Below are 17,024 nucleotides of genomic sequence, written 5' to 3'. Positions count from 1 at the left end.
TATCATTATCAATTACTTGAATTAAAGTATCACTTCACTTCAAAGTTGATTTCCTTAAAACAATATACTGCAAAACAGCAAGGAGTTCATCAACTGTGTTCTCAAATCCACTTGTGGTGAATAACCTATTTGGAGTCTTAACCAACATTGAAATACTGGTAGTTTTCATTGTTATAATCTTCTTGGGATGGACATTTTACGCTCGAATTTCAAATGATTTCAAAAAGTTGATGCAAGACAAATCACTCAAACTGAACTTGTAAGTGTTGTTTTTGGATCTATACATTCTTCATTTGTTATTATTTATCTGAATGCATGCATGATAATTTGCTTTCCGATGTAAACTTAAGTATCTCAGAATAGCAACTAGGTTTGGTTTGTTAGCAGAAGCTTGTTTGGCTTTACTCCTTCTTCCGATTTTAAGAGGCTTGTCTATATTTCGCATATTTGGTATACAATGAATTTGCGGTCTTTAAATTTTTGCCCAGGCTTTATAATTTTTCTGCCTCCGCCACTGATGTATACCATGTGCCATATCATGTACCTTCGCGCGCGCGCACACAGTGTATATATATATATATATATATATATATATATATATATATATATATATATATATATATATATATATATATATATATATATATATATATATATATATATATATATATATATATAATGCCATTAAGAATTTGTGTTGAATCAGTACCAATTAACACTATGTATGATATTATTTTAGATGTATATTATATGTGAGTGTTACATAAAATATAATTAAAATAAATAAAATTTTATTTTTTAATTTTTAAACAAATAAAAATCAAATAAAAATAGAATAGTGTAACATAAATATTATTTTAATTTTTTTATAAAAATAATTAAATTAAAACTATATATAAAATGGGTAAAAACATTGCCGCATGGCACACTCTATCTGCATCTTTGTCATTGTCCTGTTTGCGCCCACTCATAAAAACTAAAAAGCCTTCATGTTGAATGACGCGTCATCCTTTGTCAATAGAAGTTTACTAAAGAGATCAATTGTGTAAACAAAAAGCTTTAGGAGAAACAAAATTGAAAAATAATATTTTGGGGATTAAAAGAAAAATTTGATAAAGATTATGACTATCAATTTAACAGTTACTAATTTATCTAATAAACAAAATTTACCAATTTATTTTAAATTTAAACATTGTTTATTTTTCACTCGCATTCAAAATTGATAAGATGAGATGAGATGTTTATTTTTTAACATATATTTTTTATTTATAATTTTTCATTAAAAATTTCATTATGATAATTTGTCACTTTTCATAAGTGATACGTCATACAAATGAGTAATTTATTAATTTTAAGTGCAAAATGTTAAAATATTAGATTTAGTATTAAATATAAACTAAATTGAGTGAGCTGAAGCCTAATTAGAGCCCTTTGGCTTGTGCCAGTTGAGCCAATCAACTATAGCGAAGCTTTGAAGATTAACCAGTAGAAGTTAGCTATGGTCAAAGAGTTACAGGCAATCGAAAGAAATAACACATGGGAGTTAGTCGAATTGTCAGCACATACAAAGGCTACCGATGTTAAGTGGGTGTTCAAATTGAAACACAATGTTGGTAGGTCGATAGATAGATATAAATCAAGGCTAGTAGCACGAGGATTTCTTCAAAGAGAAGGACTCGACTACTCTGAAGTATTTGCTTTAGTAGCAAGACTGGAGACTGTTCAACTAGTGGTAGCTTTAGCATGCAACCAAGGATGGTCGACATTTCATTTAGATGTGAAACCAACATTTATGAATGGTCCTTAGACGAAGACGTCTATGTCACACAACCTCCAGGGTTTGTGATTCAGAAGAAAGTGAGTAAATTATATAAGTTGCACAAAACACTCTATGGCCTCAAGCAGACACCTAGGGTATGGAACAAGAAGATCGACTCATACTTAATCGAATTAGGATTTGTAAAATGAAAATATGAGTATGGTGTCTATGTTCAGGCGGTAGAACAAGATATAACAATAATCTGCTTGTATGTTGATGACTTGTTAGTAACTGAAAATAGCTTGGAGAACTTGTCGAAGTTCAAAGAGCTGATGATGAAAGAATTTGAAATGTCAGATCTGGGAAAATTGTCTTATTTCCTAGGCATGGAATTTGAAATGTCGAAGCAACGTATGGTGCTACATTAAATAAAGTATGTCAAGGAGATTCCCAAGAGATTCAGAATGGAAGATTCGAATTCTTCCTCTTCACCCGTCGAACCAAATGTGAAGTAGGAGAAGCATGGAGAGGAAGATAAAGTTGATGCAACTTTGTTCAAACAAATTATTGGATCTTTGACGTATGTGTGCAACAGTCGACCTGATATAGGTTTCGCTGTCGGATTAGTAATCATATATATGAGTGAACGAAGGGTGTCACATATGAAGGCTGCAAGAAGAATCCTGAGATATTTGAAAGGAACAATAAATTGTGGAATACTAATTCCACAAGACTCTGAAAGAAAAGAAGCAGTAGTAAATTGTTTTTCAGATGTTGATTGGTGTGGAGATAAGGAAGATCGAAGAAGCACACTTGGATATTTCTTTCAAGTATTAGGTGTCTGATAAGTGTCAAAATGTCGATATTTTGAGTATATATTTGTGGCACTTATCGATTCTATTCTTATGATTTTTGTAATAAAATCCTAACTTTTGTGTAAATATGTACATACTTGAGTTTTTGATTCATTTTTATACCAATTAATAGTTTTCCATTCATTTTATAGGTATTCATGCATCTTTGGAGCATTGAGTAATAAAGACCAAAGGCTAAGCTTCAAGAATGCAAATTCTACCAATTCATCAAAGAATAAGGCTCAAAATAAGGATAATAAAAATTATCATTTTGATTTCCATTCATTCATTATTGGATAGAGCATTGAATAAGCTTTCCAACGCTTCGAACCGGGCGCAATTCGGAGTTACGGTTCTCAACTTATGGCGAAAACAAGATTTCACTTTTGCTGTCAGTCCGCTGAGCGGAGGGGGTCTGCTGAGCGGAGCTCCAGCGGAGCAAATCAGAGTCTGGATGAAATTTTGAGTCCGCTGAGCAGAAGGGGTCCGCTAAGCGGACCTGCTAAGACAGCAGCTCGTTAAAAGGGGAAAAAATCACATTTTTAGGTTATGGGTTGGGTATTTTTGAGTCCCAACTCCATCATTTTCATTCTTAGATCAAAATTAGCTTAGAAAACAACTTCGGAGGTTGCATAAGGATGATCGGGGGTGGATTGAGCGTCGAACGGAGCTGACAAACCGGGAGATTTTCGGTTCATTTCTCTTCTTCTTTGTGTATTTCTCTTTGGTTGGGTTTGTTTGTATATTTACTTGAATCTTATGTCTATTTACCGATTATAATGTTATGTTTAACTTGCTTTACAAATCTGTGTTGATGTTATCCTGGATTTTTGCTCTATGCTGGGGATTTGGGGTGCTTTATAGATAAACTTCTTGAATCCTTATCTAGGATGATTATCTGTTAGTTTCTGAACTCTAGAGATAGATTTAGAGCTAGCATTCACTGTGGGTATCTGTACGTAATGCTTTCGTGTTTGAGCGGCACGCGAGAGATCGCCGACGCGAGAACACGGATGTTCTCGTGACTTCGCGTTAGAGATAACCTTAGTTATGAGATGATCTCGTTTGTGCTCCAGAGATGGACACTTATGTGAGAGATACGTGATGACATAGATGAGTATCGTAGGTTGAGTATAACGGGTTGGTAAGTGTATGTTTGTGAAGAGTGAATATATTTACATTCCTGATAAGTTATTTCTCTTCTAAGAATGTGTTTATTCTTTTCCTGTCTATATCTTTGTTTACTTTTTGCTCATTCAATCCCGAGCTCGAAACCGTAGAAACTGTTGAATGACATCTCTCCATCTCAGAGGACGATAATTCTCGGATCAATATTTCCAAATCTTTTTTGTTGCTTGCCCTATACCGCATTCAACAAAATGGCGCCGTTGCCGGGGATGGTTTTGAATTGCATCGCAATAGTTTTCGTGGTTTTGAGTTTTGTATATATCGTATATATTGTATAGTTTCACTTGTATATATACTTACTTGTACATGTTTACTTGTTTATGTCCACCATATAGTTTTACTTGTATATGTTACTTACAAGTATACTTTTATTGGTGAATGTTGGTGAAACATGTTGATCTCGGATGATCTCTTTAATAACAAATATTCACTTTTCAACTTGTGAATCCAACATTCACCAATTTTCTCTTTTTGTATGATAATAATTGTATTTGTTCCATACTTGTGCATATGTGTTTGTTTGTGTATATAGTAGTATACTTTTGTTTTTATGTTCGTTTAATCATTGTATATATTTGTACTCGTAACGTTTGTTGAGTGTTTTGGTTAGGACACTTTCTTTAGGCTTGTGCGGTGAGACGTCACCATGGCATGATTGGAAGAAGCTACTTTCCAAACACCGAAACAATAAAGCCGTCGAGCTAACGACGTAAAACAAGCGCTTGTTGGGAGGCACCCCATAGGTTGTAAAGTTTTGGTTATTTTTATGTTTATGAGGTGTTTAGGTGAAGTGGAGAGGGCTGGAACACCTAATTTTGTTCTGGTTTTTCTGGTTTCTTCCGTTTTCGCTAAGCGGAGCAGAGCTCGCTAAGCGAGCATAGCAGAATTTTGTTTTCCTGCTTTGTACCAGTGGGGTTCCTATTCCACTTGGTTCACTCCTTTTTCCCACTTTCACCAAGGCTATTTAATATTATACAATAGTTTTGTTTTTCTAATTCTTTTGTGGTTGTTTGTACTCAAATTTTGTTCGGTAATTTGAAGATTTTTTAGGTGATTTTCCAAAGCTTGAGTGTTTCAACCTACGGATGTATGGTAGGATATTGTTTTTGAAGTTGTATCATTCAAGGTACTCATTTATCGCTTTCTATAGCATAACATGTTTAGGAAACTTTTCATTTGTACAATTACCATACCATTCATTCTTTTGCATTACTTGCTTGTTGATTGAATCACTTTAGTTCCCAAACCATAAATGTGAGGAAGCTTTCCATTGTTCATATATGCTGGAGGCCACAATCTTTGTTTTAACTGGATTTTATTATGCTTAATCTTTTGTTTATGTTGATTTTATGAAAGCATGAAAAGGATCAAGGCATTTTGTTTCATTTTGAGCACAACCACCAAAACCAAATAGTCAATTCACCTTGTGAGTGTGTGATCATTTGTTAACCCTTTTGAGCCTTTTTGTCAATGTCCATGTTATTTTTGCTAAATGCTTATCTTTGAGTGTTTAGTTATCATTTTTGCATGGATGATTGATTCTTTATTTTCTTGAACCCTCAACCATGATTTTTGGTATGAACTTTTACCTTGCCTTAGAAAGTAGGGAGTATTCATATGATGGTGTGGTTGAATTCAAGTTGGGGAGAGAAATGATTGTGTACTTATTTGGTTGTTGCTATGAGGTTGAAAAGAAAGAAAAAGAAAAAAAAAAGTGAAAAGAAAAGAAAAAAGCAAAAAAGTTTTGAAAAAAGAAAAAGAAAAGAGAAGTGAATAATTGTGCTAATAAGTATTGTGATTAGTTTGAGAAACTTGTGGTTATGGAGGAAGTTTAGTCGAGGTTTTGTTGTTTGAATCTTTGGTGGATTGATCACTCCCTTAGGTTTAGGCAATTTTTTGTTTCGATTAGCCTTAGGATATATCCCTTGTTTGTTAACTAAGCCATATTACAACCTTGAAAAGTCCTTGTGATTCTTGCTTTTATATCTTCAATGTGATTTTTGGATGAATGCATAATTTAATCTTTTGTTTGCAAGATTGTTGGATGAGTGTTAAAAGTCCTTCACCTTTGTGTTTCTTCATCCATTGATGAATTTTTGCTAGGTGTGATTGATCCGTTGTCGCGCACGAATCAAAAACGAGTATTTTGTAAAACGGTAGTTTAGCGGTAACGACAACTCGAATATCGTTCTCACAAGGATTCTTGTATTATATTAACTAATCAAAATCGATTAAGGGGGGGTTTGGTTTAGGATCGATATAATAATAACAAAGTGAAAAAGTGATTAAAATAAGTGATTATGTAAATAAGCTAAAACGACAATTCTACTGATTCGGTTACCGACTTATCACTGGTTCAATAAACTTCAATCCCCTGAGCGGATTCTATTCCCTTACCGATTACAATACCAAATAACAAGCGAACTTGATATTATAAGATTTCATTCCTATTTTCCGAATTAAGCAAACGGATCAGCGCAATCACGAATTAAGCAAACGTGATTCTAACATACGCAGTTCAACGATTAAGCAACGATAAAATACGATAAAGGTAAAGGAACATCAATCAATCGGTATAAATCAATAATATTCTATACAACTCGAATTAAGCAAACAAGACATATAGATTAATATCAAAAGGGGGAAGAAATTGGATTAAAGATTAAAAACCTCAAAGTATTGGAAACCGTAACCAGCAGAAATTGCCTTCAGGGATTAGTTCCTCGTCATTCGTACAAAGCTTTCAAAATTATTTTGTGAAAAGTAAAAACGTCACAATGAACATTAGCGGCCAGACCTAGGTAAATGGGAGAAACAATAATTCGGGTCATAACCCAACTGGGTCAAAAACATAACCCTGACCCAAAACTAAAATAAAACTAGTGCTGCAACTTCAACGAATTTTCTGGCCCTGCTACAGTCCGATTCTGACTTCGACTCCAACATGAAAGTCATAGCTCTCTCTCTTAGCTTTCCGGCGATTATTAGAACGCCTCAACCGGACTCCTGGAACTCCAGATATGATCGTTTTTGTGCAGACTACTATTGCTGAAAATAAAGTACGAAAATCAAATTAAACCAAAAATAAACTAAATTAGAAAAACATTATAAAACATAAAAGTAAACAAAGAAAATCAAAGAAATGCTTAAGAACAAACATAGGAGAATGTGCATTAAAATGCATTTATCAGTGATTCATGATGTGAGCATGTATTGTGTTAGAATGTTTTGTATGCTTTTTGTGCTTAGGATTCATTTCGTTTATATGTTGTCGTTGTAGTATAGTGGTAAGTATTTACTTTGTTTTTACGTTTTTGTGTTGAGCCATACATTTGTTTTTGGTTTTCAAAACTTGTTGATTCACGATTCTTTGGTTTATTGCTTTTGATTCTTTGATTTATTTGACATTGTTTGAGGACAAACAAAGTTTCAAGTTGGGGAGAGTTTGATAAGTGTCAAAATGTCGATATTTTGAGTATATATTTGTGGCACTTATCGATTCTATTCTTATGATTTTTGTAATAAAATCCTAAATTTTGTGTAAATATGTACATACTTGAGTTTTTGATTCATTTTTATACCAATTAATAGTTTTCCATTCATTTTATAGGTATTCCTGCATCTTTGGAGCATTGAGTAATAAAGACCAAAGGCTAAGCTTCAAGAATGCAAATTCTACCAATTCATCAAAGAATAAGGCTCAAAATAAGGATGATAAAAATTATCATTTTGATTTCCATTCATTCATTATTGGATAGAGCATTGAATAAGCTTTCCAACGCTTCGAACCGAGCGCAATTCGGAGTTATGGTTCTCAACTTATGGCGAAAACAAGATTTCACTTTTGCTGTCAGTCCGCTGAGCGGAGGGGGTCCGCTGAGCGGAGCTCCAGCGGAGCAAATCGGAGTCTGGATGCAATTTTGAGTCCGCTGAGTGGAGGGGGTCCGCTAAGCGGACCTGCTAAGACAGCAGCTCGTTAGAAGGGGCAAAAATCACATTTTTAGGTTATGGGTTGGGTATTTTTGAGTCCCAACTCCATCATTTTCATTCTTAGATCAAAATTAGCTTAGAAAACAACTCCGGAGGTTGCATAAGGATGATCGGGGGTGGATTGAGCGTCGAACGGAGCTGACAAACCGGGAGATTTTCGGTTCATTTCTCTTCTTCTTTGTGTATTTCTCTTTGGTTGGGTTTGTTTGTATATTTACTTGAATCTTATGTCTATTTACCGATTATAATGTTATGTTTAACTTGCTTTACAAATCTGTGTTGATGTTATCCTGGATTTTTGCTCTATGCTGGGGATTTGGGGTGCTTTATAGATAAACTTCTTGAATCCTTTTCTAGGATGATTATCTGTTAGTTTCTGAACTCTAGAGATAGATTTAGAGCTAGCATTCACTGTGGGTATCTGTACATAATGCTTTCGTGTTTGAGCGGCGCGCGAGAGATCGCCGACGCGAGAACACGGATGTTCTCGTGACTTCGCGTTAGAGATAACCTTAGTTGTGAGATGATCTCGTTTGTGCTCCAGAGATGGACACTTATGTGAGAGATACGTGATGACATAGATGAGTATCGTAGGTTGAATATAACGGGTTGGTAAGTGTATGTTTGTGAAGAGTGAATATATTTACATTCCTGATAAGTTATTTCTCTTCTAATAATGTGTTTATTCTTTTCCTGTCTATATCTTTGTTTACTTTTTGCTCATTCAATCCCGAGCTCGAAACCGTAGAAACTGTTGAATGACATCTCTCCATCTCTGAGGACGATAATTCTCGGATCAATATTTCCAAATCTTTTTTGTTGCTTGCCCTATACCGCATTCAACAGTGTCCCAATCTCATGGTGTTCGAAGAAGCAACCTGTGGTGGCATTGTCTTCGTGTGAAACTGAATATATAGCAGGATCCTAAGCGGTATATGCAAATCGACAACAAGTCAGCCATAAAATTGGCGAAGGTGAATCGAGGTGAAATTAAAGTTAAGCATTGCTCAAGTGAAGCACAGTTGGCCGACATTTTCATCAAAGGATTGAAGATTAACATATTCCTGAATTTGAGAAAGAAATTAGGAATAGTTCAGTTCGACTATGACTAGCGTAGGTTCGACAACTTGGATTATGGGTGGTGTGTTGAAATATTAGGTTTAATATTAAATATAATCCATGTTGAGTAAGTCCAAGCCCAATTAGAGTTGTATATAAATAGTCATAGGTTGTATCCTTATCTGTACAATTCAAGTGAATAATATAATTCTTATTTCCTATATTATTCTCTCTTTGTCTCCTCATTAAAAGTGTCTCACGCACTGACACAAAATAGTGTGTGTGTGAAAAAAACATCATTTAAATTAAAAAAATATGAGGATTAAATTCATGAATTAACTTAAAAAACTATAATTAGGCTTAAATTTTAAAATTATCTTAATATTTTTGTATTTATATTTAAAATATAAACTCATTAAATAATGATGATTTCTTAATAAACTTTTTGTCAAAATAATATTTTATATTCTTTAACAAAAAATGTAGAAAATAATTATATGTTAGTGCACTATGGTAAGTCCATATTCAAAGTTGATTATTAATCATTCACTCACACACACAGTGGCGGAGCCAGAAATTTTAGAGAACCCGGACAAAAAATTTATATATTACTTTTATTAATTTGGGTTAAATATATTTTTAGTCCATATAAATATAGCAACTTTCAATTTTAGTCCCTACAAAAATTTTCTTCAAACAATGGTCCTTGCAATATTTTCCGTCCCTATTTTTGGTCCCTCCCGTTAGAATCCATTAACGGAAGCTTACGTGGCACGCCACGTGTACAGCCACGTCAGTTAAAATCAATATTAAAAAAAAGAGACACATTGCGGGGGTTTTAAACCCCCTAAATAACTTTAAAAATAATAATTTTTCACAAACAATTAATCAAACAATAAATAGATTAATGGATAGGTGATCAAAGCTTTATCCCTGAAACAACATTTTCTGTTATAACAATCAACAACATTTTCTTTAAAGTTATTACCATCAAATTTTAATTAGTTGAGTGGCAAAAGTTGCTTTGTCATATTCAAGTACCCTGAGATCAATTCTGGTAATGGGCAGTTTTCTTTTGCATACAACCGACGAAATGGTGATATTTCGACGCTATATATTCGGTAACAAGCTCATCATTCAAAACGTTGCAAACACGTAAGACAAGTTCTAGTGGGATGGGACGGTTTGACAGATTGTATTTTCACCCATAATAACAGTTACCTTTCATTTAAATCTTATAAAAATTGTATTCTATTGTCACCTAATAATAATAGTCACTAATAGTTAGCTAAGGGAATAGAGCATAGTTACTTCTAGAGCTATATGAACTCTGAAGGATTATAACATTAAGGCAGGTTCCTGCCGGTCAAATAAGGTCATGTTAGAAGCAAAATATATCTAATGAGCCTTATTGAGACTTGGGTGCTCTTGCATTTTCAATAAAAAAAATATAACAAAAGCTCCATTTTAAGTTTCACAAGTTCAAGTGGGAAAGCAGTCAACTTGAACACTTATTAAGAACCAAGCATAGTGGAGCCAGTTGAAAATGCCAGAATCATATATATAACAATTTTAGAAAAAAATTGTATGATAAACAATAAAGCTGACTGTTAGATATCAATTCAATATGGTCATATATGTGACTCAAAATACACACAAGTCTTTTTTGAAATGTTGGCGGTTGAGCCAATCCTGGATTTAGAGCATCCACTCAAATTGAGACTAGACACAATCATGTTCGTATATATCTACAATTTCTTTATTTAACCAAGAGACTAGTAATCAATCAACATGTTACTAGTTATAACCACAGAGATACTGATAAATTAAAAACATAGAAGGAAAGAAAAAATAAAACAAACCAATTATATGAAAAGTAAGCAAATTATTTTGTTCAAAATTTATGTTGCTTTTATACTGTGTTTCATGTGAATGAAGAATTTGTTTAATTGTTCAAAATTATCAAAGCATTAATCTTATAAAAGCATTGATTTATGTTTCCAGGGATAAAGCTTTGATCACCTACCCATTACTCTATTTATTGTTTGATTAATTGCTTGTGAAAATTTACTATTTTTTAGGTTATTTAAATGGGGTTTAAAACCCTCGCAATCTACTTTTTTTTTTAATGTTGACTTTAACTGACGTGGTTGTGCACGTGGCGTGCCACGTAAGCCTCCGTTAGTGAAATCTAACGGGAGGGACCAAAAATAGGGACGGAAAATATTGCGAGGACCATTGTTTGAAGAAAAATTTTATAAGGACTAAAATTGAAAGTTGTCATATTTATAGGGACCCCTAACATATTTAACCCTATTAATTTTACACTCTGTTTCTACCAATTTTACCCTTAATTTTGTTTTAAAATTTTGTCCTTAATTGTCCAAAAATTTTACACCCTATTTTTTACTAATTTTATCTAAAAATTACTAATTTAGCCCTTAGTGTTGTCTAAAAAACCAACTATTAGGTGGGGAGTATACAACGAAAGGAGGGGTTGAGCCCGAGCGCGTGCCCGGGCTCGCTGGGCTATAGCTCCGACCCTGCGCGCGCGCGCGCACACATACACACACACACATATATATATATATATATATATATATATAGAGGGCATATCATATGAGAATGACATATTTATATGAGAATGTGAGAATGAATCTGAACCATTGAATTTTAAAATAAATGGTGGAGATTATGAGTGAATCTTTTTTTCTCTCTCCTGTATCTTGAAATAAATGAAGTAGGAGAGAGAAAAAAAGATTCACTCATCATCTCCACCATTTATTTTAAAATTCAATGGTTCGGATTCATTCTCACATTCTCATATAAATATGTCATTCTCATATGATATGCCCTATATATATATATATATATATATATATATATATATATATATATATATATATATATATATATATATATATATATATATATATATATATATATATATATATATATATATATATATATATATATATATATATATATGGCATATCATATGAGAATATGAGAATGAATCTGAACCATTGAATTTTAAAATAAATGGTGGAGATTATGGGTGAATCTTTTTTTCTCTCTCCTACTTCATTTATTTCAAGATACAGGAGAGAGAGAAAAGATTCACTCATAATCTCCACCATTTATTTTAAAATCCAATGGTTCAGATTCATTCTCACATTCTCATATAAATATATATATATAAATTTATCATTTATAAAGATCAACAATTTATTTATATTAATAAATAAATACTATTTTATATAATTAGCATATATCAATTTAACTACGTCACTCATCAATATTATCCACTCATCCATATTTTATATTCTTTAACGAAAATGTACAAAATAAGGTGAAGGATACCATGATGAACAAAATTTATTGCTTCATCATGGTGAACTAGTAAAATCACCATTGATTTAATAATAAATAAATTGAATGGTCATGATTCATTATGGGGTACCTACTATTCAAATTATAGGTAAATAAAAAAATATTTACATTTTTATCCTAACAACTATTTATATTTATAACCCAATATTTATAACAAATTGAAAATAAAATACACCACTTTTAAATAAAATATACGGAAGAGGTTGCTAATATTGGACTATTCCACTCATTTAATGGAATTCTTCAATTTTTTATTAACTAATTTTATATTTATTAATTAAAGAATAGAATAAATAAATAAAGAAATTTCTAGATAGAAGACTTGTTTGCTAAAGTTACTTTCTTCACCCGACACCAATTCTTATTTTTTTCTTTTTTATTTAATTATATATTGTTTATCTCATTTATAATAATAATAATAATAATAATAATAATAATAATAATAATAATAATCTATGATTGTAACTAGTACCACTTTCTAATATTTTTTTTTTAATTTTTTAATGTTTTACGTTACCACTGTATTTTAAATTATTTTATTTTACATTTTTTAGTTTTTATTTTATATTTTATCTTAACTCTTGATTTTTTACTCTTGAAGTAAATATATCCCTCCTTATATATATATATATATATATATATATATATATATATATATATATATATATATATATATATATATATATATATATATATATATATATATATATATATATATATAATCAAGATCCATTGACACCAGATATAAGTTTAAAAGACTTACATTAAATCTCAACCGTTAAGAGAAATGAATGAAACAGTCATATTAAATTAAATTAAAGAATTAAAAAATACATGATATATTTTTCTCTTAAAAGTTCCCAATTTTTCAAGAAAAAGAATTAATCATTTGATTCGTTCCTATTAACGGTTGAAATTTGATGTAAAACTTAAACTTACATTCAATGTATATGGATCGTGATTCATATATGTATATATTAAAGTTGTTAATTTATAAATATTACTATAAGATTAAACCCTAAATCAACCGTTTACACCTATTTAATTAAATTAGCACATACTAGTTGAGCTCTCACTCATCCATAATATAAATATATTTTTTAAATGATATATAAAGAAAATAAATTAATCACTAAAATGAAAATTTCAAAATTAAATTTTAAAACTATAAATATGCTTTCTAAAAATTTAATAAAAAAGAAATAAAAGATATTTATTTAATTAAATAATTAATAAATATTAAAACTTTATCAAATATTTTTCATTAAGGAACAAAGGTATATGCAAAAAGGGTATTAAATCATGAAAAAGTACATTGTATATGTTATTTAAGATCAATAAAAATAATATATTTCATTAAATAAACAATACTGAATGCTTATTTATACTTCATACTGTAAATTAAAATTGTATAACTTTTTTTTAGTAGAGCTAATTTTTTAACGGAAAAAAACTTAGATACAATTTTTTATGTATAATTTTTATTATTTTCAATAAAAATTTGAGAATTGGATAATTTTTTAATACACATTTTATTTGTACTCTTTTAACTATTATTAGGTAAACTTGTAATATTTTGATTGGAAACATCTAATGAATCATATCTAAGTTTTCTCCTTTATTAAATGCTATAAGTATTCTCTCCATTTATTTTGACTTATTTTGTATACTACCAAAATAAACAATAAATTTTGCTATTTTAAATATAACTTTTTATATATATTACTGTTAATAAATCATTCTCTCTATTAATTTATATGTCCGTAATAAATAATTAGAAGTAATATTGACAAAATAATTATTATTATTGTATTAAATTAAAAAAAACGAGTAAATAGAAATAATTTTTTTCTAGAAATACGACGACTAAATTGTAATCGAGGAAGTAATAAGAATTGTTCTTTGTTCTAAATTCAAATCATCTATATCTCAATATATATATATATATATATATATATATATATATATATATATATATATATATATATATATATATATATATATATATATATATTATATATATATATATATATATATATATATATATATATATATATATATATATATATATATATATATATATATATATATATATATATATATATATATATATATATATATATATATATAAAGAAGTGTATCATATGAGAATGTCATTTTTATGTGAGAATAAGAGAATGAATTTGAACCATTATATTTTAAAATAAAATGTGGAGATTATGTGTCATTCTTTTTTTCTCTCCTCCATCATTTATTTATGGGATACGTCTATAAATTATTTTTGAAAATATTTTTCTACATGAAAAATTAATTACAGTCGTTAGATTAATGATAAGTAATGATTAAGATTTGGAGTAAATGTTCAACACTTACTCTTGGAGTAAATATATCCCTCCTCATATATATATATATATATATATATATATATATATATATATATATATATATATATATATATATATATATATATATATATATATATATATATATATATATATATATATATATATATATATATATATATATATATATATATATATATATATATATATATATATATATATATATAATTGGAGTAATAAGAAAAGCATAACAAATATCATTTTTCAAATTTTTTCATTTCTTTTAGTTTGTTGATAATCCTTCTCATGGCTAGAGGGAAGGTGAAACTAGCATACATAATGAATAACTCAACTAGGAGGGCAACATTCAGAAAAAGGAAAAGTGGTTAGAGATAAGCCTTTCTTTAGTTTCAATGAAAACATGTATCATCCATTAATATCATACTTATTGTTTTAGTCTTTGATTCTAAGTAGGTGTTTATGGGTAATCCCTCAATTTAATCATTTGTAATGTTATGTGTTTTTTTTATGATTTCGATTTCGGCTAAGATCTAGCCTCTCTTCTCCATGGTGGATTTTTACTTTGCTTCTTTTTAACGGATGTTGTTGTTGTTGTTTTCCTTTTTTTTTGCTTTACTAAATGTCTTATAGCGAACTTTTTAATGGGACTAATCCTTAAAAGAGTGAGTTTTTTCGTTTATTTATGATATCTATTTCAGCTAAGATCTAGTCTCCCTTCTGCAAGGTGTCTACTGATCATTTTTTTTGGTTTTTAACGGTTGTCGTTGTTGTTTTATTTCTTGTTAATTCACCCTTTTAAGCATGAAATTGAGATATCGGAGGTTCGTAATCATCCATTGCATCAGATATTCTTGTACAACTGTACCAACAAAGTTGGCGTAAAGGGACTTTATTAAAATATATTTTATTGTGTCTTTTTAAAATATGATTCATGTTAATTTCACAATTTTTTTTAATAATATTGGAATTGTCCATTTTCAAATTTTAAAATAAATTTAAAGTTTTAATTGTTTTGAATATAGACACTTGTTGCGGACATTGAATTAGGGTTTTTATTTATTTAAAATAATAGAAGTTATCAATGGTAATAATGACTTTTATAGGAAATATATATTAACATTTTTTAGAGCTTTCGACTTTACGATTTTTTCAAGAAGTTAAGTTTCGCGGCGGCAATAACTTAACCTATTGGTGTAAATAAATTGCACTTGTTTGGTAATTTAGTTGTGCTTTAATACCACTTTTATAAAAAAAATTGTTTTGCATTAGTCTTTTGAGGGATGGTGTTTTCGTTTATAATGATGTTCTTTGATTCGAAGTATCAGTCTCTACAATTGATAAAAATAAATAAAATTTCAATTTCAATTTCTTAATAATTCAAATTGAACATTTAGTTATTCTTAATAAATAAAAAACTCTCTATGATTTTTTAAATTTCTAATTTCCCTATTAAATATATATAATTTTTATAAACCTATTTTCAACAGGTATTCTAAAGAAGATCAATGAACTCAGTACCCTTTGCGGGATAGATGCATGCGCAATCATCTATGGAGAAAACTATCCTCAACCAGAAGTCTGGCCATCTAGGCTTGGAGTAAGAAGTGTATTGTACAGGTTCATGAGATTGCCTGAACTTGAACGAAGCAGAAAGATGGTGGATTTAGAAGGCTTCTTGTCAGAGAGCATTATGAAAGCTCAAGATCTGTTGAAAAAACAGATCGAGGAAAACCAAAAGAAGGAAATGACTTATCTTATTAGTCAATTTTTGCATACCGGTGAATATGGCATGGAAAATATGAGCTCGACTAAGGTTACTAGCCTAGCAGCCTTTATTGACAAGAGTCTGAAGGAAGTTGAGCAGAGATTGGATTCAATGGATGTCCATGACGAGGAGGTTGCAAATGGTGCTAGAGCTGTTAACGAAGGAGATATGCTGGCTAATATGGATCATGCTACTATCCAAGGTTTGGAGACGAGCATTAATTATGGTATGCATAGTGATGATCGATTTTCTATCAACTTCTCTGAGCCACCATTTAACGATGTTAATTTCAACCCAAATGGATTTTGATCTATCTAGTCAAGAATTCCATTTAAACTATGGGTTTTTCGGTTATGTTTCTAAGTTGCGTCTCTCATGCTTCAATTTGCTCAGTTTATTGTCTTGGAAATTTTGTGTGCTTACATTTGGTCTTAACGCATATTTTTTTTAACATTTAGACTTGTTTCTTTATATGTAATATTTTGCTTTTTCAATGGTATTCACCAACAAAATTGATAGAGTCTTTGTTTTTGTGGTTTCAAATTTTAATAAAAGAGTATTGTTAGAAATTTGGGAGTAGAAATGGTACAATGATATATAAGCTAATTAAAGAGCCTCTAATGGAGAAATGGATTCCATGCAGTCAGGGTTTT

At 30.2% G+C, this 17,024-nt stretch overlaps 1 protein-coding gene across 1 annotated transcript; it reads left to right on the top strand.

Moving 5' to 3' along the window:
* Nucleotides 1-14,851: 14,851 nt before the first annotated feature.
* LOC131623388 (agamous-like MADS-box protein AGL80) lies at nt 14,852-16,804 on the top strand. The gene is made up of 2 exons (XM_058894401.1): nt 14,852-14,970; nt 16,094-16,804. The coding sequence occupies exons 1-2, from the start codon at nt 14,892-14,894 to the stop codon at nt 16,678-16,680; spliced, it is 666 nt and encodes a 221-aa protein (XP_058750384.1). The 5' UTR covers nt 14,852-14,891; the 3' UTR covers nt 16,681-16,804.
* The last annotated feature ends 220 nt before the right edge of the window (nt 16,805-17,024 follow it).

Source organism: Vicia villosa, unplaced genomic scaffold (assembly GCF_029867415.1).
Source record: "Vicia villosa cultivar HV-30 ecotype Madison, WI unplaced genomic scaffold, Vvil1.0 ctg.000063F_1_1_1, whole genome shotgun sequence".
Taxonomy (NCBI): domain Eukaryota; kingdom Viridiplantae; phylum Streptophyta; class Magnoliopsida; order Fabales; family Fabaceae; genus Vicia; species Vicia villosa.
Note: the sequence above shows the minus strand (reverse complement) of the source record. Positions and strands in the feature narration are given on the sequence as shown.